The 27,885-nt window shown below is 37.1% G+C and overlaps 2 protein-coding genes across 4 annotated transcripts in view; one reads left to right on the top strand and one right to left on the bottom strand.

Moving 5' to 3' along the window:
* LOC126195014 (serine/threonine-protein kinase grp) overlaps positions 1-6,478 on the bottom strand; it is an 87,930-nt gene extending 81,452 nt beyond the window's left edge. The window contains exons 1-3 of the mRNA XM_049933441.1: positions 6,191-6,478; positions 5,657-5,784; positions 4,424-4,647 (exon numbers count right to left, since the gene is read on the bottom strand). Coding sequence (XP_049789398.1) covers positions 4,424-4,647; positions 5,657-5,721 — 289 coding nt within the window. The 5' untranslated portion in view covers positions 5,722-5,784; positions 6,191-6,478. The remainder of the gene's footprint in view (positions 1-4,423; positions 4,648-5,656; positions 5,785-6,190) is intronic.
* A 9-nt stretch (positions 6,479-6,487) lies between these two features.
* The window catches only part of LOC126195015 (TLC domain-containing protein 5-like), a 40,633-nt gene continuing 19,235 nt past the window's right edge, over positions 6,488-27,885 (top strand). Inside the window, exons 1-3 of one of the 3 annotated variants that reach the window (XM_049933443.1) lie at positions 6,488-6,724; positions 6,844-7,052; positions 7,130-7,387. In XM_049933443.1, coding sequence (XP_049789400.1) covers positions 6,866-7,052; positions 7,130-7,387 — 445 coding nt within the window. In that variant the 5' untranslated portion in view covers positions 6,488-6,724; positions 6,844-6,865. Of the gene's footprint in view, positions 6,725-6,843; positions 7,053-7,129; positions 8,415-27,885 lie in introns of those variants that run through there. The other 2 variants (XM_049933442.1, XM_049933444.1) reach the window with 2 other exon arrangements.

Genomic DNA, 27,885 nt, shown 5'->3' with positions numbered 1-27,885 from the left:
ACTTGAATTGGAAGGTTTAATGCCACCATCTTTAGTAGGCCTAGGCCCTACATTTAAATTATAACCAAAGGGTATTATTATGAATGAAAAAAGTTTTTTAACTATGTTTATTACATATTAAAACAGTTTTAAGCATGAAAACTAAAATTTTTTATTCCTCTGCATACGTTCATTTAAGCACTACACCTATATTATAAAAGTTAATTAGGGCATTAACCTGACTCAACTGATGTTCTCCTAAAAAGTTAATCAAGCCCAAAATTTATTTGATTACATATAGTTTATGTTTTCCATTCTAACTCTTCCAAGAACAACAATATTGCTAACCTCAGTTTTAAATTTTATATAGGCCCAGCAAACTGCTTACTGAGGCAAATTCTAGTCATTCATAAGAGCCTATGTTTACCAATGTCTTACTTTTATCTCTCTATAGAGTGTTATGTTTATACATAAATAGGCCTACATTATCAGGATTTCTGTCTTCGCACACCATGGCACCAGTACCAGCAAGGGAAACAAGGGAAAGAGTGAAGAAGCACCAAGAAAAGATGAAAGAAAACAGAGAAGCTTACTTGAAGAAAGAATGAGAAAGAGAGAAATTAAGAAGGTTCCAGGTTAAAGAAAAATTGAAAAATAATCAACGTCTTAGAGATAAGAATCGAAGAAAAATAAGAGAGAGTAAGAGAATTCTGAGAAAAGAAAAAACTAGAACTCGCAAGATCAAAAGTTCCAAATGAATCTTCTCCTATTGGGACTTATAAGAGTAAACAGACATTTCGTAAAGCTGTGAAGAAAGTGTTTAAGGTACTTCCAAAAAGCACCAGTAAAAAAATCTGTTGTCATTAAAAAGATAGTTTCCGATATAATTGGCTCTGAAACTTTCATATGTGATACTAAACATACCAGAACTCCAGTCTCAAGTGAAGAGGAAAAACTAAAAATTCACGAGTTCTTCACTAGGGACGACATTAGCCGCCAAGCTCCTGGGGGTAAAGATGTTGTAACTGTATGGAAAAAGGGAGAATGTAAACAGAAATTCCAAAAGCGTCACTTACTTCTGACTGTAGGAGAGGTTTATGAGGAATTCAAAAAACTCCATCCAGATATTTCTGTAGGAAAGTCCACATTGTATTCACTGCGACCACCTTTTGTTCTCCTAACATCATATACACCACAATGTATGTGTGTGTAAGTACCACTACAATTTCATAAGCACACTTGAGTCTTTGAGCAAAGCTGTTCCATTGTTCCAAGCAATCACAAGGAATTATTGAACGAATTAAGTTGTAATTCACAGAACGAAGACTGTGTCTTTGGGTCATGCCAGGAATGTCAAATTAAATTGAGCAAATTTATCCCAGAAGGCTTTGACTTAACTAAAAAGACTGTCTGGAAGCAATGGGAAAATGATGCGAAACATTGTCCTTGTCTTAGTGAGCATTCAGGGAGCTGCGATGATGCCTTAGCATCACTGGTTGACAAATTGCCTCAGTTAAAAAAAAAAAAAAAAAAAAAAAAAACAACATTGCTACGTGAAGATAAAGCAGAGTGATTTCTTCCAAGGAAAGAAAAATAGCCTTGACGTTGAAGAATGTGTTCTTCAAATGCACTTTGCAGAGAATTATACTCTAATTTCAGAAGATGAGGTACAGAGTGCACAGTGGGCGCATTCACAAGTAACTATTTGCACTTTCTGGATTCGGTTTGCAAACCATGAAGTCAGGTCCTAAGCATTCATCAGTAACGACCTTTCACACACAAAATATTGTGTGGACTTTTCTTAAAACTGTTATAACAGAGATTAAAAAAGCATTTCCTAAAGTTAAGAGTTTTTATATTTTCTGACAACTGTGCTGGGCAGTTCAAAAATAAATATACTTTGTCCAATCTATGTTATTTTGAGAGAGGCTTTGGATTGACAGTTGAGTGGAATTTTTTTGCCAGTTCACATGGCAAGGGAGCCATGGATGGCATTGGAGGTGCACTGAAGAGGAGCGTGTGGACAGCTGTTAGATCTAGGAAAGTTATTATTAACAACGCAATTGACTTTTATGACTACACTCTGAATAATTTTTCTAAAATTAAGGTACTATGGGTTGATAAGATAACAGTGGAACATAACATTCCTATTTTGGATGGAAGGTGGAAAAATTTACAAGTGATGCCTCAAGTCCAAGGCTGCCATCACTTTCGGCCTTATAACACAACTGATTTGCTAGTTTCAAAAGCAGCAGAGTCATTAATGACAAGGGTGTCAGTATTTATTACTGAGGAGGCCAAAGTTAAAACATTACATGCAAAAAGACGCATAAACTTCTATGAAGTGTGCAGTTCTGATGATTCTGATCAGGAGACTGTTTCACTATCTGAATCACAAGACAATATTGGAAGTGCTTGTGAGTTAAGCGTAACTAATAAAATTGACGAGTCTTATTTAAAATTTGGGTTATTTGTCTTGGTTGGCATTCCAAGTGACAAAAAGAAGTCAACCCTATCCAAAATTCAATACCATTACTTGGGAACCTGCCAGAGTGAGGTTGATGAAGAGGAGGATGTGAAAATAATGTTTCTGAAGTCAGTAGGAAAAAGTAAAACACTTTTTAAACTAGATGAAACTGATGTTTGTTTTGTGAAATTCAGTCAAGTACTATCTAGGCTAACAACCCCCTGAAATCACACAACAAGGTAACCATTTGTACTATGAGTTCAATTTTGAGTTGGCTGTTGCTGAAAAAGATTATTAAATGAAGTTTTTAAACCTATCGATAATAAGAAAACATTTTTGTCAAATTTATTAGGCCTACAAAATGAGGTAAATGTTAAGTAAGTAACGATATCTTGGCCTAGTGTAATAAATAGCTTTATCCTTCAAATATGTTTTCTTAAGTACATACTTTTATTCCAAATATACTACAATACTATTCTTTTTTTGCAATTGTAAGAGGTAGATTTATTACTTCAAGAATGAAGTCTGATGCACGTAAGTAACACCCGTAACATTTAATGTAACACCCGTAACAGCAAAAAATATATATACACTGAGTTATGATGTCCAAAGAAATAAAAATTTATATTTCAAAATAATATTTGGGGCAATACCTCTTAACAGTTGTTTTACAAGAATAAAAGCTTCATCAAGTTTGCAGAAATTAAAGAATTCCCTAACTCATAACAGGGGCCAGGTCTACTTTTGTTAACACCCGTAACACTACTTTTTTAATTAATTAATAACCAGGAGAACAATAAAACAATTTCAGTATCAACATTTCTAACATGAAATATAATGAAAGCCTTAAAAAGTTTCCAATATTAAATTCAATAAATATTTTTCCTTAGGCCTACATTATTTTTCCTGATTTTAAGGTGTGTACATGTAACACCCGTAACTATGGAATTGCCCTATACATTCACTGTTAAGCCCTGGACTTTAGAAGCTATGACAAAAACTCCAGAAAAACTGCGTGTTTCTCCTCATGGCGCAGCATAGTAGCTCTACTCCTCTCTGTCAGTCTGGAATGACACAGAGCTAGTCTCTACTATTTATGTCTTGTAGCAGTACTTTTAATATGTGGTGTTACATATATGACATCAAGTAAAAGACGTTACGTAATACAAAGAGAGCAAAATGTCGATCACGAGTGGAATGTAGATCAATGGCACACATTTTAGGATTGCAGAGCTGCTGTTTAAGTGAAGCAGTCACTTGCAAGCACTATCACAACCACCGGACATACTTGCTTCCACTGATATACATTCATTATTGTGGCTACCTAAAATGCCTTCAACAATTGATGCATTAGCTAATCAAAATACGACCCCTGGGGAGGTGGGTGGGTATTCATTCATGGCTGTCTTCACTTACACGTTGTAGCTACGCAATGAGTCTATATTTGTTTATATTTAGTTTGCCCCCCCACCCAAAACACCCCATTTCCCGCACTTGTCCCGTGTCATTAGGCTTCTTGTGGAAAGTGTGTGTGTGTGTTTTTGTTTCCGCCATATTTGTGACGTCATGGGTCAAAGCAGACAGGCGGGATCGGACGCTTCCGTATTTCCAAACTTTTAGGCCATAATGTAATGGTCAACATTCAAGGTGGTCTGTTATATTTCTCTATGACATTTATTTTATGAAACACTGTTGGAAATCAGCAGCCACAGTGTTCAGAGAAGTGATAACACTATTACGGTCCTGCAAACTGATTTCCATTCAACATGTTCAGAACGAACACATAGCTGTATCAATTAACATTGCCATCATTTTATACTGTGTACAGGTGCCACTCACTTTGTTACTCTAACATACGTATAGGCAGAGGCATAATTACAGATTTCACAGTACACACTTAATTGCAAAATTTCTAATCCCCCAAACAAAAAAAAATATGCAAAGCAAATGAGTACAGTTTAAGATGTTCTTACTTACCAATCCTGTCAAAGAGCTCCCCTCCAGCAGCATACTCAAGGAACAGGTATTCCAGATTTCCCTCTCGACGCTGTCCAAAAAATCTAATGATGTGTGGATCAGACATCATTCGATGTATGCAAATTTCTTTTTTTATGTTTGATCTTGCATCTGGGTGCTTATCAACATCCACAACTTTCATAGCAACTGCCTCGCCTGTGCTTTGGTTCACCAGAAGCTTCACCCTTTGCAAGGATAAATGGATTAGGAAATTAAGGGCTATTTCAATGAAGTATCATCATGATCAATTATTTAACTTTTAAGACAGCACACTGCCTGCTGACACAAAGCTGAGGGGAAAAAAAATTAAATAAAATATGTTATCAGAAACCAATCATAATTTGTATTAAATCTGTGCTCTACTTTATGGCCAGTTATCAGAAAACAGCGATGATGTTTCCATCAACATTAACAATTTACAAAGCAAATTACTTTTAAAATGTAAACTTTCACAGCAGGAATCATCAAAATTAATACAATATACTGGGCTATTATGCCATGGTATAAGGGAGATTTTGAAGTGAAATCCCTTAGACCATGGCATAATAGCCCAGAGTTACATTGACATTTACTGAATAATGGATGAAAACTAATTACTGATGTGGTTTCTGTCACATGAATTGAGATGCATAGAAATGATGGACCTTGGTAAAGCAGTACTGTGTTATCAAAATAATCCAAACGTTTACAATACCATTAGGTAGCCTTCTACAACAAGAACTCTTTGTTTATTAAAATGTTTTCTGAGTTCGGCGTGATTTACACAAAGACCTAAGGTTAAAATACGGAACATACATATGAAACTTTTGTTTCACATTGAACTACACTGATTTAAGTCTGACCTCTTCTCTTAATTATGGTTTTCATAGAATCTTTAAGTTCAATATCTGGTGAAGAGCTTAATACTAAGAAAATCTTATTTAGCAAGATTAATTTAAATTTTCGTTTCCTTAATTTCCATCAATCGAACATTAAAAGCTTTCGATTGACAATACATAACTACATCATAATTCTGTAGTATGTGGAGCATGGAATAAAAAACTAATTAGTGAAGTAATTTATAAACATTTAGACAGTTTACAACACTGATTTACAAATATTAGTTCACTAAAACCTCTTAGCCCACAAATTGCAAGGGTTTTCAGAAGGGTGTCATAACTTCAAGCATTAAGATACGAATATTTCGTTACTTACTCGCCATAGGCACCTTCTCCTAATGTTTGGGCGATACTCCATCCATCCACAAATTCTGATACCATCGTGCAAAATTATGTCAGGTACAACAGTTACCATTATTTATACTGACCGCTAAGGACGAATACCTGCAGTCAGAAGATTACTATATACCACTACAATAATCGTGTATTTTCAGTAACTATTAAAATGCATGTAAAATAGGAAATTATTTTCCAATTCACATTAAATATTAAGCAACGCAGCTAATAATATAGCTTGTAAAGGTATTCTTCGACAGAGACAAAATACGTTAATTTCGGAAATGGAAAGAAATTGCAGGACTTCCCTGAATAATAACAAAGAAATCAATTTGTCTATCGTGACAACATTACGGTCAAACCAAGTTAAACTACGTACAACTGTCAAATCCAACACGTGGTTGTCAAGACAATGACTGCCGCGATTTCTAGGACATTGCAGTAGATCTAGCAAATACCTACGGGCATTATTCATTTTCAGTTTCACTAACAATACTAGTGTTATAGGTCTTACCGAAGGACATCGTACACAACGGCGACTTCTCCTCTACAGCAAACTTCGACGTCTGGAAGCTATTACAGCGGTAACTTCACTTTCAAACCGCATAGCTTCTCCACCTCTCATGGCCGCTACATGGAGTTCACCGTTTTCGCGCCGAGGACAGTAAAATGGCGATTTTTATGATATTAGAGTCAAAGACAAGCAGAAGAAAGATGCAATTTTAAATTTAATCCCCATTTTTTTTTCTCTACCATAATTCGAATGTATCTATTCCCACACGCATATGAAATAACGCAGACCAATCTATTTCTATTTATTACTGCATACTATTGATCACTGACATCTCTGATATCACGTGCACCAAGACACGGCATTTAAGATTTGTTGCGACTCGATGTTGCAGCAGCGGTAGAAATCTTTGGTTATCGCGAAAAATGGTTGTCGCCAAAACGAGAAATGGAATTACTAGAATTACAAATTGTTCAGCAAAACCGTATCAGTCGTGAAAAAATCAATGTATTTACTGAAATAATTCTTAAGAATAAGGCAAGTACCAATGAATTTTATACCAGTAAGCTGACAAAGCTTGGCAAGTAAGTGCAGTTCCAAGATTGTTTTGAAATTGCACAAGCGCGTAATATTAACGAGTGGTGTCTTTCTTCCAGTTACATTTTGGAGTAAATAAACATGTTATCTTCCTGGACAGTCTTAGCTACGGCAACAGTGTGGACAGCTCTATATCACGGAATAAGATATCAGTTTAAATTGGACCCTGAATGGTCATGTAGGTTACTAACAGCGTTCCATGCTACGCTTGTGACAGTGCTTGCCGTTCTGGCATGCTTCCTTGGACCGTGGCCCTTCACGGACCCTGGTGAGGACTGATGTTGTAGATTCGTTAGGCATTTAAATATGAAGAACGTCATGATACGCAGGCATCTTTATTTTCAGGTGGTCCCAACACAACTTTACAATGCGTTGTGCTTGTTACAAGTCTTGGCTATTTTATATTTGACTTCATATGGTGCCTTTATCATCAGACAGAAGGTGCTACCATGCTTATTCATCATGCAGTAAGCATCATTGCAATTAGCCGAGTACTAATGAAAGGTGTGTCTGGCACTGAAGCTGTGGCGGGGGTTGGTGGATTGGAAATTACTAATCCTTTGCTTCAGGCAAGATGGTTTCTTCGTTCTTCTGGTTACAAAGGTACTGTTGTGTTTTACTTAACAGAAATTACCTTCATGCTGACGTTTTTTGCTATGAGAATAATTCTTGGAAGTTATCTCTTCTTTGCTGTTGTCTCACATCCACAGCCAGATTTCGAAAGTAAAGTGTATTGCACAGCATTTTATGTGCTGTCATGGGTATTTATGATATACATTTTACAATACTTCAGAATGAAGTATGTAATAAAGTCAAAATAAGAAATATGGGGGGGCTATTATGTGATGTGACAGTAAACCGTTTTTATTTATTTGCCATTTATAGTAATGATTCTTACAGTTGTCTTTCAGTCTGAACACAAGCAAAGAGTGAGGTGATTAACATTCAACTTTCAATACAGTGAATGCAAAGCAGGGAAATTATCGAAATAGGCTTGTGCTCTCTTAACGTGCTGTGTTATGCCATTTATAGACAGTTTCCTTTAATTGTCTCACTTTCTTAACGGAAAAATAGTGTGACAAAACTTCCTTTCCCTTGTGATTGCATCTTAGCATATAGTAAGGTGCTTTTTAGTAGCACACTGTTTGTTCTTTAAATATTTCGTAGTAGAGTTTTTACTATCTGCTTCAAGTGCTCAGGTTTTCATGTTTCTACTGAGTATGTGGTGAGAGGGGAAAAGGGAAGGAGGGTATGGTTGACGATCTTATAAAAACAAGATATGTGTAAACATAGAGAAATGCTTCAATGAAATCCGATTTAAATGCATACTATCAAACCTATGGGTACTACTTATAAATTCACAACTGGTTGGTTTAAAGTAAAGCAGTCCTCGAGACTGGCTTTAGTAAACATGTACTTACTTAATTTTAACATATGGCTGTGTTGTAATTTTTCTGTTGCATAACTTTCTTCTGTGTAAAACTGTGTTCCTGGTGTGGTATTTATCAACATCACTGCACAAAATTATTTAACATGTGTGTGTGTATATATATATACATTTTTTTTACAACTTGTGTATTAAACATGGAAATTATTTATTACAATTTTGATATGTTATGTATATATTTTTAAAACATTTTTATGTCTGTACAACGTTCTACTTATTAAACCTTTTTTTTAAAAAAATATAAGATAGTATGATGCATTCTTATTTCCAAACCAACTTTATAGCCTACTTAAGATAGTCACACACACACATAATAAAATCTTACTTTGCTGTTTTATTAGTCACAGTGCTTATCCCTTGCATAGTGGGAAATGATGAAACTGAGAATGAAAAATATCAGTGTGATTTTAAACTAACTGCACACTACTTTCACATTAAAAAAAAAATCTTGTACTTCAGACTCCAGTACAAGTATTGTAGTATAGTGCTCTGCTGATTATATAGGAATAAATTTTTGAAGGGCCATCAGATAACCCTCTTTGTTAAGCTAACAAAGATAGTGGACCATAAGACATCTTAGCAGACTACAGAACCTTTCAGGTTAGAACTTTTTTTGCAACTATGGCTGTTGCATGTGTGTTACATAAGACTTGCTCACATAATTATCAGGAGAAGCGACAAGTGTTTCACACAATTATAACCATCGTACCATATTAGGTAGAAATGCATCTATAAATCACTGGATAAAACAAAGGTTGTAAGAAAGTATTTTGCGACCAAAGTACAGGGCTAACTTTATCCCCATTAGTTGGGCTACTGCTTTTGGGCACTCAGCAGTTCTTAAAGTCTCTTGCAACAGACTGATCAGAAATGACAAGATATGGTCTCATTGCAGTGCACACAAATATTTTCCCTATCAGATTAAAGACACCATACAGAACTTTAAAATATGATCCACATTTGCCTCACCCTCATCTGATACTGCTGGAATGTTTCCTTCAAATTTTTTGTACTGACCCTTTTACAACATAGAACTGATGGCTCTAATTACAAAGTAGAACATTGGATGAATGGTTGACAATGTTCTTCATTGCTGAACAGTAATACTTATGACCCATTACCTGTTTTGCACCCCAAGCTGCTGTTTCTCATTGCCACACAACATTCATTCAGAAAACTGAAGTTATTGCACATGGGGGATTACGAAATATTTTGCTACAATGACTGACTCATATGCCTGTATCATTGTTCCCCTGTAGTGCCACCTGCCCTGGTACCCAACTTTCCTAGAAGCTGTGAATCTTAGATCATTTTCTGTGCCGCATACATTTGCACAATAACTGTAGAACAGTCACAAATGCACCTTGATTCCTACAGTTCCCTTAAGAGAAATGTAGACAGCACCAGAAACACAATTACTGAATGTATAATCCTGTTCGAACTTATCCTAATCACATGATAAAGTATTCAAAGCTGCCAAAGTTACTTCTTTGCTTACAATTTTTGATCCATGAACACCCTCTCACGAGGCAGTCAAATATCATACAGTACAATGGTGTTGACAGCATACTATACGAGTGTTGTATTGTTAATAGCTAGCTGCCTTCTAATGAAAACAGGCATCTTTTCATTTGCACAGTGTCCATAAACCTAACAGCAATAGTCTAGCTGGGGAAAAAAAAGCTTCACAAAAATGCAGTAAGCATGACTAAATTGTATTCTATAGTCAGATTCATGAATGGTGGCGGTTTGTACAGGGTACACATTGTTGCCAGTTCCAACCGACAGTTACCGTAGACGCATATACGTGCTTTTATTCAGAATTTCACTTACCACCACCATCAGCAATGATTCTCTTAACAAATTGAATAAAAATTCATTAAACAACTTGCTAAGATTACATTTAATGGTTGCATTGAGCACGAAATTCACAGCAGAGTGGTGCACAGAACACTACTGAACGCTCATTGGCCATTAGAGAATGCGTGGCGCGTAGGTGCTCAGGACAAGCCTAAACTGTACCACAGTGGTTTGTGACTCCAAATATGGGTCCTATAAATGAACTTTTCAGGATGGCCTCGAGAGTTAGTTAGTTAAAGCCAGAAATTGGTAATACTGAGGTTTTTGGAACAAATCTAAATTTAACAAAAATGCAGGTTCCATGGGATGGCAATGGTGTATTTGTATCCGTAGACAAAAATCTTAATCGACTGAGGTACAAATTGAGGCTGCATGCTTATGGTTCATAAGTGGGATGAATCCTAGTTGGAAACTTCTCTCTGTTTAATGACTTTGCTGCAGTAGTAAAAGATGACTGCAGAGGAAATCTCTGTCCCCTGATGCATATGTATCCCAGTCATCCTGTAATAACTTGAAATGATTTTAATCACTCCTGCACAAGTTATGAATGATGTAACTGTATTAAATCTGAGCAACAAACGGGTGCAACATCAACAAGGACATTAGGAACAGTGACCATGACATAGCAACAGTGAGCAAAAACTTCCAAAGGGCTGTAAAAGTAAGATGGAAATTTTACATGTTCTCATACAGGAGGAGTTAACAATCACTTGATTCAGGCAGTAAACACACAGAGAAAATGGTTCAAGCTCTAATGAGTGATCAACCAATCTCTGGGGGGGGGGGGGGGGGGAACTGCACCAAGCAGAATAATTAGAGATTGGCATACATGTAATATTAGGCAGTTTTTTTAAGAAACAGCATCTGCAGCACAATACAAATGGAATGAAGCATACACTGGCAGATAAAAACATGTTTGGAAAGGAATGTGTGAAACATTAAGTAATTACAGAACTTGTTTTGGAACCCCATCAAATGTTCAGGCTATCGGTTGCACAAAAATCAGCGTCCACACAATTGTAAACTAGACAGAAACCCGGATAAAAAAAATTCAAAATCAAATTTTAGGTATGTCTTGAAACATTTCTTCATAAAGGAAAATTGAGAAACCTTGAAATCATTCAGTAGCCATTCTGGAGCTGAGTGACATAGTAGTGTGTACCAACAGTGGTGAATAGTATTTTAAATTGCTAAATCTGAATAAACCCCGGGGGTAAAGGACCCCCTTTAATGTTCTCTATAGAATTTGCAAGGGAATTAGCCCTATTTTTGTACATGATTCACTACAGATTCCACGAGGAGAGGATGATAAGGAGCAGAAAAGGGCATTGGCAAAAAAAATCTTACAAGGGAGGTACACCCACTTGGAGATAAAGGTGGTCCCAGTGATGCTGGTATCAGCATCAGGCGGGTGGCCTGCCAGCTGGGGTAGGCAAAGCAGCCACGTGTAACTTGCTCCATGACAATTGCCACTACATGTGTCACTTACGACACGTGCAGGCTTTTTTATCTATGCACTTGCCTCTGCAAACGGTTTTGTTGCTGGTTTGTCATATAGGCCACCAGTGCTAGGATTTCTATCATCCATCCTACAGTACGCACAGGTGAGGCTATCTTCATGAGGGGTGGTATCATCGACCTTAACATCCACCTGTGGGCTATGGAGAATCACCATAGTATGGAGGCAGCGAACCTTCAGTATTGGTTCAGCCTTATCACGCTTACAGGGATTATAGGCAACTGCCACATGAGACAAGTCGTCATTTCACAACGCCTCAAAAGCAAGACTTATCTGTACTTTCTGTGGGTGACATTGCTTCCCCTGGTGGAAGATTTGCCTTTGCTGGTATGAAGGGTAGTGTAGTTATTAGGAGATGGTGCTCCAGGTCACTGCCCTCTTTGAGAGTGGAGCCAAAACTCTAGCATAGGTAGAACATTCCCATTTTTCTAGTGTGTTTGTTTTCACCTTCAAGTGAGTGTACCTGTCATGGACTGCCATTTCTGGCAAATTTTTTGGTCTGTACTTAGGAAGACACTGCACGTCTTTTGAAAACTTCAAGAATAATCTATTGGAGCAGAAAGTATCAAGTTCTCCAGCCCTATGCGTATCTATACTATGAAGACTGTGTGGGTAAAAGTAGGCACATAACAGCTCACATGAAGGTGTGAAGACATTCTTTCTTCCCACACGCCATCTGTGAATGCAGCTTGAAGAAAATAGTACCGTATGCCACACACTTACAGTGAGTAACACAGAAAAAGTGTAGTTATATCTTATCAGCTGTGGTAGTTACAGCTAGATGTGAAGAACGAAAACTTACACATTTTATAGAGACAAATGTTGAAGATCAATGCTCCTCCCATGTTTTTTCTTGTTTGAGGAGTCAATAGTGGTTGGCATTGGTAGTTGGCAGGTTACACTGAGTGGAAAAAAACTGTGAAGTCATTCACAAACAATGAGAAATGGACCATGATCGTCATTATAATTATTATGCTGTCTATTGCTCTGAGAAATGGAATAATTTTAAAAATTCTGGCAACCAGCAATGAAAATCCCAGCTGTGAACATTCAATAGCATTAAGTTACTAGAAATTGAAGATTGTGAACCTACAGTGAAAACAGCTGCCGAGTCTCTCAGTTTTGAGATCATCCTTTCATGTTAGGGTTTTCCCAGACTAGCTTGTCAAATGAATGGTGTGATAACTATTTGGAGGTGCAAAAATCTTTCCTGGCTTTAGAGGAGGGATCATAACAACCTTTTGCTACAGACAAGATTTTATTAAAAATATCAAGCAGGGAGTCTGGTCATGGCTGTGTTTCATTACACAAATTCTAATTGTTTCACTAAACAAGTTCTAATACCCCATGGAGAACAACTGAAAAATTCCTTCTTGCCAGAACTGAAGCCTTAACTAGTCCCTCTCCAAGTTATCTTTGTGATGGCAAAATTGGTGAGTTGTGTAATGTGTACAGTCTTGTTTTTTGTTTTGTAAGCCTTCGTACATATAAAGCTATACGTCGAAACCATGCCAGTCTAATCTGGACATTTTCTCCTCTCTTATTTTTGAACTTTTTTTTTAATTTTTAAAATGCTGGCTTCACTTTGCTTATACTTATTTCTTTTCTGGGAGGAGGAGGGATGGGCTCTTAACCAAATTGTCTTTTGTGTGCCTTTGCCTTTGGTTCAATGACAGTAGTCTTTCATATTTATCATATGGGCCTGTTGATAAAATATCCATACATCGATATTTTTTCCAAAAAATATTGATATGTATCGGTGATATTTCCCCTGATATGTTGATATCAAAATGGCAATATCAAGTGTTGATATTTTTACTTCGTATTGTATATTTTTTTTTTTTTGCAGTTTTTGGTAAATATTAGAAGTTGTACTTTTGAAATTGTAATAGAACTTAATTTTACTTTCACTGTGTGAAGGGAGTCTTACTACTTTTCAGTTTTCATTACATCCAATCTCTCTCTCTCTCTGTGTGAGGCAAGTATATGTGGCACAAAAGAAGTCCGATTGCACTCAGTGGCAGTGTGAATGGAATAATATGATTTCCAATGTGAAGAAATAGCATACCAGTTGCATTAAGAAACAAAAATCTAAATGACAATTCACAAAAATTGATTAGGATTGGTAATTACAGTGGGGGGAGACGTGTGACTGGAAAAGCTGACATTATTGGAGCTACCAAGTGAAACTGCATTGTTTAGCTTCACAATGGCGTTGGGGGAGGGGGGGAGTGAAGTCAAAGTGCTCCACTCAAATCTGACAGCGAAACCGAATTGTCATATCAGATACCTTTTATTGCACCACTTACATGCAATTATCACTGTTAGCAAAGTGGTTGTCGCCAAGTGTGAATGTGCATTGTTCTCTTTTCAATTTTTACTATGAAGGGGATGGGCAGGCTGGTAGCTTGTTGATGTGCAGAATATCTAATAATAAATCGATACTTCAATATGAAGCTCTAAAACCAGCAGTATATTTATACAATGTACAGTCAATACTTTTATAGGCACGTATGTCAATATTTGTTTTATTGATATATCGATATTTCTTCTCGATATATCAAGAGCCAAGAATGATATTTTTTTTAGATATTGGGTTCCTGATATTTTTAAAAATATCAACACTCTTAACCTGTAGGTATTACTTTGGAACTGCAAATACTATTTTTTGCAACCTTGTGTCAGTGTTGCATTATGTACCTTTCTGACCCATCCTCATCCTACCGCTCCCCCCCCCCCCCCCTTTCCTCCTCCTACAGACAAACAATGTAGTTAACACTAGGGGAGAGTGGAGGCACTTTGCTGTAAATGCATTTCTTACTTCATCATAAAGGTATTCATTTTGCAGACACTCAACTCCTGATTTATTTTTCCTCTCAACGGACAGAGGGTAGTCTTTACTCTTCACTGGGTAGGTGTCAAAGCAATTTATGCAAACTGCAGATGAGCAGTGTGGTATCTGTGATTCTTGCTTCTAATACACATTTGCACTCGTTTCTTAGGCTCTACATACATTAGTATAAATAAATTAGCAATGTAATGTGAGATAACTAAATTTCACTTCAATACATTCAGGCTATAGGGTCTATTAGTAAGTTAAAGGTAAGAATGAATTTAAAAAAACCTTTTCATTTACTCTTTCCTTCATATCTTGTAAATCTGAAACTATTTCTTCTTACTCCACTTTTATGTTGAGATTTCATCTAAACTTGTCTTCACTATGACCGAGATAAAGTACTTCTAAGCAGCCCTGTCCAGACAGCCGAGACATTTCAAAAATTCCTATAGTATTATTATTATTTCTTTTTTCAAACCTTGACATGTGTTCAGTGAGGAACAAGTCAATTATTTAAGTACTGAGAAGGTGCCTTAGAACTTCAGTATGTAATAGATGATCTCAAGAGAGAGAACCTCATTCGGAGAATTTTAAAATTTTGATTTTCAGTATACAAAGTTCAGAGAGTAATATGGTGACTATGTATCTGCATCCAGCATTACATTTTTTTCTTGACTTATTCAATCCTTACAGTTGAAATAAGCCGTTTAATAATGATCTGTGTCCTCTGTGCACATCATTACTAGTTGTTGATTTATCATTTATAAATTTCAGCAGAAAGAGACTGTAACAACCTGTATGAATGAGAGGGTAGTGGCACTGTAAATGTTCATCATGAGGAACTGATGTCTATTGACTATTTTTGTCATCGGGAACAAAATACAGTATAAATGCATGCCTGTGATTGATTAATAAACCACAATTTAATTCACAACTTATCAAATTATTTGAGAGATCATTCATTGTTACCTCCTGCAAACTGTTGATACACATTTGACTTTCGCTGTACAACATCTTGAACCACAAGAAAAATTCAGACCTGTCAGATGCAGATTAACTATGAAAATGGACTTGCATACATGCATCAAATGAGAAAGACAGACTGTTTTGCTGATGACATCATGATAACTGAATACATAACAATATAGTTGCATTGACTGTATCTTGTTTTGTGTTGTTATTAATGAGATGCCAAAATCACATACAGTAAGATGACATTTTTCTCTTTATCAGATGATTACCATGATTTGTTTCTGTTGCATAAGTGGGCCAGTTTTGTTGTTGAATATATGCTATTCTTGTATCACTGGTAATATTACTAGACAGTGTAGTAAGTTATGTTGTCCTCTACTTGAAGATTGGTTTGACCACCCAAGTCAAGTGCCTTCTTTCAAGCTTTGAAGTGACTTACCCAGCCAGCTATAGCGATGATCTATGGTTTAATATGGACTCCTACAAATTGCACAACTTAGCATTCTTTCATTTCCACATGTGGGGAGGGGAGGAAAAAAAAAAAAAAAATGGTTCGGCAGTATTATACTTACCTACACAGTAAATAAGTGAGTGAAAATAGGGATGCAATCTGTACAAGTAGTAAGTAACCTTCTGAAGAAATTTGGTTAATTTTCAAAACTGATCATGAAATAAGAAAATGCCTTTCCACAATTTCCTTACTGGGTGCTAAATTTTGTAGCAGATTAGTGTAATCTGCAAATGGAAACAGTTACTCATAGTAATTGCGATACTGTGAATGAGATACTTTGGTACATCACAAGAAATTATGTAACAGGCTACAGTATACCAATCCTTAAAAATAAACACTGATACAAAGCGTGAAGTTATTATGTCAGCATTAGATAACAAAATGTTTTTAAAAACATCCAAGTTCTAAAATGTGATATTAATGGTGAGAGAGATGAAAGAATAATAATAATAATAATAATAATAATACCAACAGGCTACTACTTTGCAACGCAGTGCCAACTTGGTGCACTGCATCTTATTGCAGTAGTTCAAGTGTATATACACCTCTCAGCTTGGCACCACAAGTGGTGGCTTGGGTTGTTTGTGCCTTAAACTGGTCCTGCTTTGCAGGCCAATTAGGAACTGTATTCCCTGAGTCTCAGAAAAATCAGGGCCTAACCTGTGTTAGTTAGGTGTTCCATTGATCAATACATGGGAAACCGTTATGAAGTGGAACTTGTCAAACGCACAAGAAATGTGCACAAGAAACAAGTTTCTTTTTGTTTTGTTTACATTATGGTGTTGTACCTAAATATTTCTATTATTTATCCCAGTCCCTTAAATGGCACAGAAGGCATATATTATATCTCCAGATTTATTTACTCATATTCAAGAATTCATCTATGGTATAGAAGGAGGTATGATTTCAATTTGCTTTTGAAACTATTACTGCTGTCTTTCAGACATTTTATTTCATCTGGTAATTTATCAAAAAGTTTTATAGCAGCATATTTTATCCCTTTCTGTGCCAAAGATAGGTTAAGTAAAGGATAGTGTAGGTCTTTCTTTTTTCTGGTATTGTAATCATGAATTTCGCTGATTGTAAACTGGTCCATGTTGTTGAGAAAAAATTTCATTACTGAGTAAATGTACTGTGATGCAGTTGTAAGAATTCCTAACCTTTTAAACAGATGCCTACAAGATGTGTGACTATCTTTCTTTTGAGCAGTGAATACCTTTTGCCTAAGTGTTGAGTTGCCCCAGAATATTATTCCGTATGACACCAGAGAGTGGAGCTATGCAAAGTGTGTTAGCTTACTAATTTCTACATCCTCAAAATTGGCAATTATTCTGATTGCAAAAGTTGCTGAACCTAGTCGCTTTAGGAGATCCAAAATATGAAATTTCCAATTAAGATTCTCATCTATATGTACACCCAAAAACTTAGTATGCTCTACCCTGGCTACTGACTTCTTTTGGTGTGGTTTGTTTATTGAAGGAATTATACTTTTTGCAGCAGAAAATTGGATGTACCATGTTTTTTCAGTGCAAGCCCATTTGCAGAAAACCAATTAATAACTTTTCCAAAGACCTTATTTGTATCATTTTCTATCAGAATTCCTTTTACTGGATTAATAATTATGTTGTATCATCAGCATAGAATTGTAATTTCTCTAACATAATGTTACAGTTCACACTATCAAATGCTTTGGATAAGTCACAGGATATTCCTACTGGTGACATTTTACTATTTAAAGACTCTTATGTGGACAGTGAAATTGTATATTGCTGTCTCAGTGGAATAGCATTTCTGAAATCCGAACTGTGATTTACTAAGTATCCCATTACTGTTGAGATGGCTACCCACTCTTGAGTACATTACTTCGTCAAAGATTTTTGAAAATGCTGTAAGTGAGGATACTGGCAGTTATTTATTGACATCTGTGTTTTCCCCCTTTTTGTAGAGAGGTCTGACAATGGCAATTTTAACCTGTCTGGAAAAATACCCTGAGTCAGTGATGCATTACATATGTGACTCAAAACATCAGCTGTAATTGCTCCACATTGTTTTAATAACTTGTTAGAGATGTCATCTACTCCAACAGAACACTTATTTTTCAAAGATTTAATAATTTTCCTTATTTCACAAGAGGTTGTTAGATGAAACTTAATCTGACCTAATTTTTCAAAACTGACTCTTCCATGTACTGCCTGGCTTTTTCTTTTGAAATATTCTCACCAATTTTTTCTCCTACATTTGAGAAGTGATTGTTAAACATATTGGCTACCACCTGTGTACTGTTGGTTGAAATGCTCTCATTCTCTTTAACAGTAATACTACCTACCCTAGTGGTTACTTTTCCTGTCTCCCTTCTAATAACATTCCATATTGATTTGATTTTGTTGCTGGAGTTGTTAATTTCTTCTCCAACATATATATTTCTTGATTTCCTTACAACTTTTCTCAGTATGTTACAATAATTTTTGTAGTGTAAAAGTACTTCTGGATCTTTACTAGTTCTTGCTGTCTCATACAGTTTTCTGTGTTATTTGTGTCACTTGCAAATGTTTGTGAAACTAGAGCTTTTGCTGGGAATATCATACCACTGGATAGCTTTACATGCTGTGAAAAAAATATATTGATTAACAGTATATTTATTTAATGGGGCTTGTAAAGCTATCCATTGGTATGATATTCCCCACATGCCAATTCCCCTGCATAATATCCATCATCTGAAATTCAACTAGATCCATTAGATTTGGCAAAAGTTAACAAAAAGCATGTTTGGGGTGGTACGTTATTAGCGCACAACACTCAACACACATATATAACTGTCAAAATCCTACCCTTGTTGTGGTACCTTCAATGGCCACTATTAATTGTCAAGTGTTGGTTTGGTACACACACTATAAAGCTCATGTACGGATGTATAAACATCACAACCAGTGTTATTCGTTGATCTCTTATTGAGAGGAACTGAAATATGCAGGATGCGAAACAATAAATGTGACATACTGAGTAAGGCTGTCACAGTCTGGAATAATTTTTGTGCTTGGTCCTTATTTAATGATCCTTTTCAAAGGCTTGTATGACATATTACCTACGAAGACTCATGATATGCATTGAGAGTTTTTCTTTATAAGCAAACAGTTGAGGAAATCTTATGTTCATGACTAGGTCACAAACTCAGGTGTTCCAAGCAACAGATCATATAATAGTGACTTCACTAGAGTGAAAAAACTAATTAGCAGCTCTATTCCACTGCATACGTTACCTGTATTCTGTAACACCATCATCGCCAAACATAAATAAGTCTACATCCTAAAAGTCAAGACATACCAGTTTAGCACAAAAAACAGCACTCACACACACACACACACACACACACACACACACACACAGATATATATATCTTTTGCCTTACAATCAACAAAAGACTACATGTCATGTAATGGGCAGGATGGAATAGTCAAGTCAGTGTAACTAATAAACATACAGGATGGCCATAAACTGTTAAGCTTGTAAGGGTGTTGTGGGGTAGGTGGTGCTGAGAAATTATTATCAAGACAAGATTGCAATATGTTGTGCCACTTCCAAGTTCATTAGAATTGAATTTAGCCACCCATACTGTTGTGCACACAAATCCAAGTGGCCTGCAGGAGATGGTGTCGCCAAACAACAGCAGTAAGGATAGAACACGAGCCAAATGCCAAGCAGTCTCATGTGCTATAATTTACGCTACTAGGTTGGTTAGATTTACTTTCATTTCAATTGATCCTAGTGAGTGAGGAGGTCCTCAGGGATGTAGAACATGCCAGGAAAACAATAATACATGACAATATTTACAACTAAAATAAATATATATTTTTTGACACTGTATGAAAGGATCATTTTACAACACTCATTTACTAACAAGGGAACCTCCCCATCGCACCCCCCTCAGATTTAGTTATAAATTGACGCAGTGGATAGGCCTTGAAAAACTGAACACAGAGCAATCGAGAAAACAGGAAGGAAGTTGTGTGCAACTATGAAAAAATAAGCAAAATATACAAACTGAGTAGTCCATGTGTAAGATAGGCAACATCAAGGACAATCTCAGCTGAGGAACGCCGTGGTCTCGTGGTTAGAGTAAGCAGCTGCGGAGTGAGAGGTCCTTGGTTCGAATCCTCCCTCGGGTGAAAATTTTACTTCCTTTATTTTCGCAAAGTTACGATCTGTCCGTTCATTCATTGACGTCTCTGTTCACTGTAATAAGGTAAGTGTCTGTGTTTTGCGACCGCACCGCAAAACCGTGCGATTAGTAGACGAAAGGACGTGCCTCTCCAATAGGAACCGAAAACATTTGATCGCACGGTCATAGGTCAACCGATTCCTCCACAGGAAAACACATCTGATATATTCTATACGACACTGGTGACGGCATGTGCGTCACATTACAGGAATATGTTGTCGACCCACCTAACTTGCACACTTGTCGAATGGGTAAAAAGATTCTTCTACCTTGCCCAATTTAGGTTTTCTTGTGGATGTGATAATCACTCCCAAAAAAGTGATGAAAACATAAGAGTTTGTCACATAAACTGCAACAAATGAATGCAACAGTTTCACAGTCGCACAGTTTTCCCTGTGCTCTGTCAAAACATATGTTTTTTACGTTTTAAAATGTTTCCGTGTGTAGACCGTCAAATCCTGCGTATGTCCAAGCAAATCTAAACATGTCCTGGAATTTTGGAGAGCGAAGTTGATTATGTGTGAGTGCCTGAACTTTAATAATTGTCTGAAAATAAAAAATTAAACTTTTCACTCGTGGGCAGATTTGAACCAAAGACCTCTCGTTCCGCAGTTGCTCACGCTAACCACGGGACCATGGCACTCGCAAGCTGATACTCTCCTAGATGTTGCATACCTTGCGCATGGCCTACTCAATTTGTATATTTTGCTTATTTTTTTCATAGTTCCACACAACTTCTTCCTGTTTTCTCGACTGATCTGTGTTCAGTTTTCCAAGGCCTATCCCTGTGCCAACTTATAACTAAATCTGAGGGGGGTGCGATGGGGAGGTTCCCTTGTAAGATTGCATTAATGCCACTGAATTTAAAAAAAAGGTTTTTATTTATTTATAAGGAAATAAACGTATAATAGAACTACTACAATACTTATTTATAATGACTACATTACTGCATTGAAATGGTGCAGAAGTTAAATTGTAACACACACACAAAATCATTGGTTCTACTGAGAAATTCATCAAAGGAGCAAAAGGAGCTGGCCACCAATAAATCCTTTAGGCTTCTCTTAAACTGAATGTCTTTGGTTGTTTAAGCTAAGCTTTGTATGACTGCTGGTGTGTTCCTGAATAATGCACACCTTTTTGTACAAGAGTGAGTTTAAATCCTTGTGAAGAATAACTTACACTAACTGACTAACAAGCCGCATGAATATGTGCACGCAATGGCCTGATTGGCTAACTTCAATGCCAATTAACTCAGAACTGGCACAATATCAACTTTTTTCCTAACAATTACTTCTCAGTGCAACCTACCTTACAACATCCTTAAAAGCTATTCAAAGTGTTTTTGACCATTACATAAAAGGCATGCTTATGCAAAGTGTCTAAAAAGTTCTGCAAATAACACAGAAAAACTATGGATTGTGCCAAAAATTTAATGACTTTCAGCACAGTTATGCCACCGTTAAATAAGCCTCTGAAATTTCAGCAGATGTTTTGAATAACTATTTATATACCAATAACAACATTTTTGGCTGGTTGATCTGTTCTTTAAATAAGTATAATTAATGATTAATCTGAGTAAGGCAAGGGGAAGCAATCGATCTGTGCTACATCACAGTAATATGGTAGGCTGTGAGGAAAAGTCTGACATGTGACCCATATTATAATTGAAACATCGAACCATTCATTGGCTATAGCGCTGAGGTGTTATTGCAGCTTACATTTTGATACAACTGACATTTTAGTGTATATGTCTACATACTTGCATTACATCTTACATCTTCCTTGGTTTTGCACATATTGTGTTTCAATATTCATTGCATGAAATCCCAAATTGTTTCTTCTTATCCACAAGAAGATACAGCATCACGTGATATACAGGGGATCTTAATTCCAAGGGTGCAAATAAATGGATATAGTAAATATGTCAATAGCTGTCATATTTGACCATGAACGGCACCTGTGCAATGCCTTCCGTACTTGGCAAGTGTTGGTCATAATCAGAACAGTATAGTTGTGAGTGCTATGTCAGGGCAAATTGCTGCTGTTTGTATGGTGGGTGCTACCATAACCATGGTAGCTGAAGTGTTTGGGGTTTTGAGAGGCACCATGTCAAAGACATTTTATACTGCATGTGGGGAAAGAGAAAAAATATGGTTCACTAAGTCTCAATGCGAACGAAAGTGTGTGTTGAGTGATAATGACAAATGATCATTAAAGAGGACTGTGACAGAACTGAATGTCTCACTTGTGAACCCATTCAACACCAAACAATACAAAGGTAGCTCCATAAGCAACTGACTGCAGGGAGAGCAGGAATTCCAAAGCCACTTGTGTCATGCAAATGCCTTAAACGTGAAAATGTGGTGCCTAAGCCATAACCTTGAACTGTGGAAGCAATGGAAGAAAATCATTTGGTTGTATGAGTCTTGTTTTACACTGTTTTCAACTTCTGGCTGAGTTTTCATCTCAAGACTGAAACATGGGGAGGGGGAGTTTGGTGGTGATTTAGGCAGTGGTATTGGGGTATTCCATGGGCACCATGGTTGCTCTGCAAGAACGCGTTACTGCTAGGGTTTATGTGTTACTGCTAAGGTTTATGTGACAATTTTGTCTGATCAGGTCCATCGCATTGTACAGGGTTTGTCCCAATGGTGATGCTGTATTCCAAGTCAACAGCTGTTCACATAGCTTGCACAAACCAGGACTGGTTTTGTGAGCACGAGAATGAATTATCACATCTCCCCTGGCCATGTAGAGCTCAATACTATTGAGCCTTTGTGGTCTATTTGGAGAGAAAGCTGTGTGATCACTATTAACCTCCATCATCATTACCTGAACTTGCTACTGTTTTGCTGGACGACCAGTATAAGATTTCCTTTAAAACCCTACAGGACCCGTTTTGAATTCCAACTAGTTTCCTACACCATAGCAGATATGGGGATGTGTTTTCGGTGTTTCTGTTTTTTGTCCCGCCCTTGTATTTAAACTGAGTACAATTTTAGTACATATTTATTTCCCTACATGCCTCCCTCCAATTGTAAATTCCACAAAGCTGCTTGTAAGTTACAATAACATAATGTGGGGGAAATTCTCAACAAGTATGAACGACAGACTTCATGAAGCTTTTGACCAAGAGTAGATTTTTGTCCTAGTTATTAACCACAATAGTTGTTCCAGTTTTACTTCTTAAGAGTGACCGAGAATTTAACCAAAATCTAGGACAATTATGTTTGCACATTTTATCATCACCACAATTGACTAGTGTCCTGTCTATATCATGTTCATCATTTTAACAGTAACACACTAAATTACTTATTTAGATTTTTTGTATTGCCATTAGGTGAAAAAAGCTCCCTTCAACTACTTTAGTTAAAGGCTCAAGAATTTAAGGGACTGGGCATACACAATACAAGTGAGATAAGGGTCACAAGACTAAACATATTCTACTGATTAGATTGTAACATTTACGTTTTGTTCAGTTTTGGATACTGTACCTACTTTTCAGTGCACCCCTACAGCTGCTGTTCTTACTGTTGAAGTGGCACATACTTCACCTTAGGAACAAGAGGGACAGCCTGCTAATAAAAAAATGACAGTGCACCTAATTCTGCAGCATGTATAACAACTATTAACCAGAGTAATTGAAAGCAGCAATTTGAAATGCAACCTCATGTTAAGTGGTTAATTTCTCCAGATTTTCAATCTAAAAAAACTAATCTTTGAGCTGCATGCATTTGGTAAATAAATAAATAGTAAACTGCTCTGATGTAGTCTTGTTTACTAGTTGCTTTAGAACAATAGAGAAAAAAGTAAATACCTTAAATATCAATCAGTTATTATTTGTTCACTATGAACTTACCTCTTTTAACTGTTTCCAAATTTAATAGCTGGAAATAATGAAGCTGATCAGTAACCTTAAATTAATAATTAAAAAAAAGTTGACTGTTAGTGTTCTTTTTCCAATCTTTTTCAGTTCCACAATTCCTCTATAGCATCAACACTAAGTTCAACAACCACGAAATGGCAGTACCTGCCATTGCTTCTTTAGTGGTTGACATTTTACACTCTCAAATAGTTGCCTTCCTTATCATCTATTGCTCTGCATCATTCTTTAAAGTGTTGGGAAGAAATCACTTACTTGCAATTTGTGCCATCACACTAATACTGATAAGACACAGTCTTGACGTACATGTTTCACTTCTGTGCAAGATCACACACAGCCAAATTCCCTTCAAAATGACTTCTTCACACTTAGTTTTATAATCACTGTTAACAAATTTCTCTTTTTTGAAAATACCTTTCTAGTTACTGCCAATCTGCATTATATATTCTCTCTACTATAGCCATCATCAGATGTTTTGCTACCCAAATAACAAAATTCATCAACTTTTTAGTGCATCATTTCGAAGTCTAATACCCTCGCCTGATTTAATTCGACTACAATGCATTATCCTTGTTTCACTTTGTTGATGTGCATCTCCTCTCAACTCAAGACACTGTCCATTCTGTTCAACTGCTCTTGAAACTCCTTTGCAGTCTCAGAGAAATTACTATGTCATGGGCAAACTTGTTTTAATTTCTTCTTGCTGAACTTTAATTTCCTTTCAAAATTGCTCCTTTGTCTCTCTTTCTGCTTCCTCAATGTTTGGATTGAATAAAATTGGGGCTTGGCCACAATTCATGCTTGCACCCCCTTGCATTTGTCATCTAGTCATTTTGCATTTTCCATTAATCTAATTTTTTAGATGTCTGTATTCCCTTTTGTGTGCTTCAGTTCTGGCAGTTTTATATTTTTGCATTTTGTTGTTACAATTGTTAGGTATTTATGGTCAACTGCTGCAGTGATGAAATGGGTGCTAATGCATTTTGCAGTATTTTTGATACATGGATGGCTTGATGGTACTAATTAATGACCACAGAAATTACAAAGTGCAATAGCCCATCTGCCCAACAACAATAATTTTCATGTCTTTTCTCAACTTGAAAAGTGGATGTCAGAGGCTCTGGCCACTGTCTCATTGCCATAAGCAGGTCTTACTTCATGGAAGACAAGTAAAAAACGTGCTTGCAGGTGATGAAGTTCCTTCACTGTTACTATGCCAGTACCTGTCAGGTCAGTGTACATTCTCAAAATTTATATTATAAAAGGCTTTAAATGATTGTACTAATCAATCATTCCAAATCACAACAAAAACTAAAACACCTTTGTTCAGAGGGCGTTAGTTCGGTCTAAATCACCTATAGCTCCTGTAAAATGTATCTCTCAGCTGTGAGTCCATTTAATCATTTCAAGATTCATGTTATGTTCAAGATCTTATGTTCAATACTCTTGTTTTTCAATTTTACTGCAGGAAATAAATTTAGAGGTAGAAACGCACAAAAAATATTTACTGACTAAATCTGTTCGGAGATGAAAATTCATATGCTTGAAAGAAATCACACGTACATTCCTTTATTAAAAGACCAGTTTTTAAGTGACTAGAAAGGTTACTGGCTCAATTTTTCCTGGTATGCATTAACTAGTAGCCCATTCTCCTTGCCCAGGCGCTGAATGTGATGAACTTCAATATGCTCACTGTATGAAACTCCAAAAAGATTGTAAACACATTACAAGCCAAGTGTCACTATTTATTTTAAGAACAAGTTTGAAAAGCCTGAAAATCAATCCTAATAAGTCTAAAGTAATGTGTAATCAGCTGTAGAAACTTCATACAAACCACTAAAAAAGTGCTACAACAATTTGATAAGTTCTTTATTAAGGGCTGTTGAAGGTAACAAAGAAACAGAGAGTATAATTCGCTGTGTGAGGATCACAGGAACATACCTCCATTTTAGCTATTTTACAGGAGAGATGAAAGAAGGTATTTTAACATGTAAATTGTGTTTCAGTGACATAATCTCTACATCACTAAAGAATACACTTAAAAAGCTGTCAGATGGTGATAGATCTTTAATAGTCATCATTGGTTCACCTTTATTTATTGTTTAATATAGTGTTGAGTAGACTGAGTAGACATGTCATTATGATTCTAAGTGAATCAATATAGAGGTTTTACACTTGGATATATGAAGTTGGCTGAGAAAATATAGTATAAAAAGTTAACTTCAAATTAAAACAGAGCAATTCCAGTTAAATTAAAAGCACATTAGTGGATTTTTGTACCAATGTCACCTTTGATTGTTCATTTTCTCACTAATTCCATCACAAACATTGCCACTGCTGTCTGAATCTCCAGCTTCCTCTTAAGACTTTTGCAAAATGTACGATACAGTTCCTAGATAATACTGGTGTGGCAAAGTTTCATGAGGTCTGTTATTTTCTCTCCTTGAAGTTTTTCTGCTCCATGGTATTTTGGTTCCAGCTGGAAGACAGTATTGGAATTTCAGGATTATCTGGAAACTGACAAACTTTTGAATTGTTGATCTTGGAAATTTCTGAAAAAACATTTGATCGACATAGCTTTTGCAATATTGAAGCTGTGTCACCTTAGGTTGTATCTGATTTCCTTTACTGTCAATTTTAGTATTTTTCCACTGTTCTTTCTGCATAGCATCACGATCCAGGAACTCATTCTGGTCCATTTCAGTGAGTTCACACAGTATTTGTTTTCAGCCCTCTCTGTACTGGCATGGACTAAATCACACTCCATTAAAGAGTGGCCAGGCTCAGAGAAGCATTGCTGTATCATAGGCTCATTCATACACTCCTGGAAATTGAAATAAGAACACCGTGAATTCATTGTCCCAGGAAGGGGAAACTTTATTGACACATTCCTGGGGTCAGATACATCACATGATCACATTGACAGAACCACAGGCACATAGGCACAGGCAACAGAGCATGCACAATGTCGGCACTAGTACAGTGTATATCCACCTTTCGCAGCAATGCAGGCTGCTATTCTCCCATGGAGACGATCGTAGAGATGCTGGATGTAGTCCTGTGGAACGGCTTGCCATGCCATTTCCACCTGGCGCCTCAGTTGGACCAGCGTTCGTGCTGGACGTGCAGACCGCGTGAGGCGACGCTTCATCCAGTCCCAAACATGCTCAATGGGGGACAGATCCGGAGATCTTGCTGGCCAGGGTAGTTGACTTACACCTTCTAGAGCACGTTGGGTGGCACGGGATACATGCGGATGTGCATTGTCCTGTTGGAACAGCAAGTTCCCTTGCCGGTCTAGGAATGGTAGAACGATGGGTTCGATGACGGTTTGGATGTACCGTGCACTATTCAGTGTCCCCTCGACGATCACCAGTGGTGTACGGCCAGTGTAGGAGATCGCTCCCCACACCATGATGCCGGGTGTTGGCCCTGTGTGCCTCGGTCGTATGCAGTCCTGATTGTGGCGCTCACCTGCACGGCGCCAAACACGCATACGACCATCATTGGCACCAAGGCAGAAGCGACTCTCATCGCTGAAGACGACACGTCTCCATTCGTCCCTCCATTCACGCCTGTCGCGACACCACTGGAGGCGGGCTGCACGATGTTGGGGCGTGAGTGGAAGACGGCCTAACGGTGTGCAGGACCGTAGCCCAGCTTCATGGAGACGGTTGCGAATGGTCCTCGCTGATACCCCAGGAGCAACAGTGTCCCTAATTTGCTGGGAAGTGGCGGTGCGGTCCCCTACGGCACTGCGTAGGATCCTACGGTCTTGGCGTGCATCCGTGCGTCGCTGCGGTCCGGTCCCAGGTCGACGGGCACGTGCACCTTCCGCCGACCACTGGCGACAA

The sequence above is a fragment of the Schistocerca nitens genome, chromosome 7, assembly GCF_023898315.1.
Source record: "Schistocerca nitens isolate TAMUIC-IGC-003100 chromosome 7, iqSchNite1.1, whole genome shotgun sequence".
Lineage (NCBI taxonomy): Eukaryota > Metazoa > Arthropoda > Insecta > Orthoptera > Acrididae > Schistocerca > Schistocerca nitens.
The sequence above is the reverse complement of the archived record's forward strand: the minus strand, read 5'-3'. Positions and strand labels throughout refer to the sequence as shown.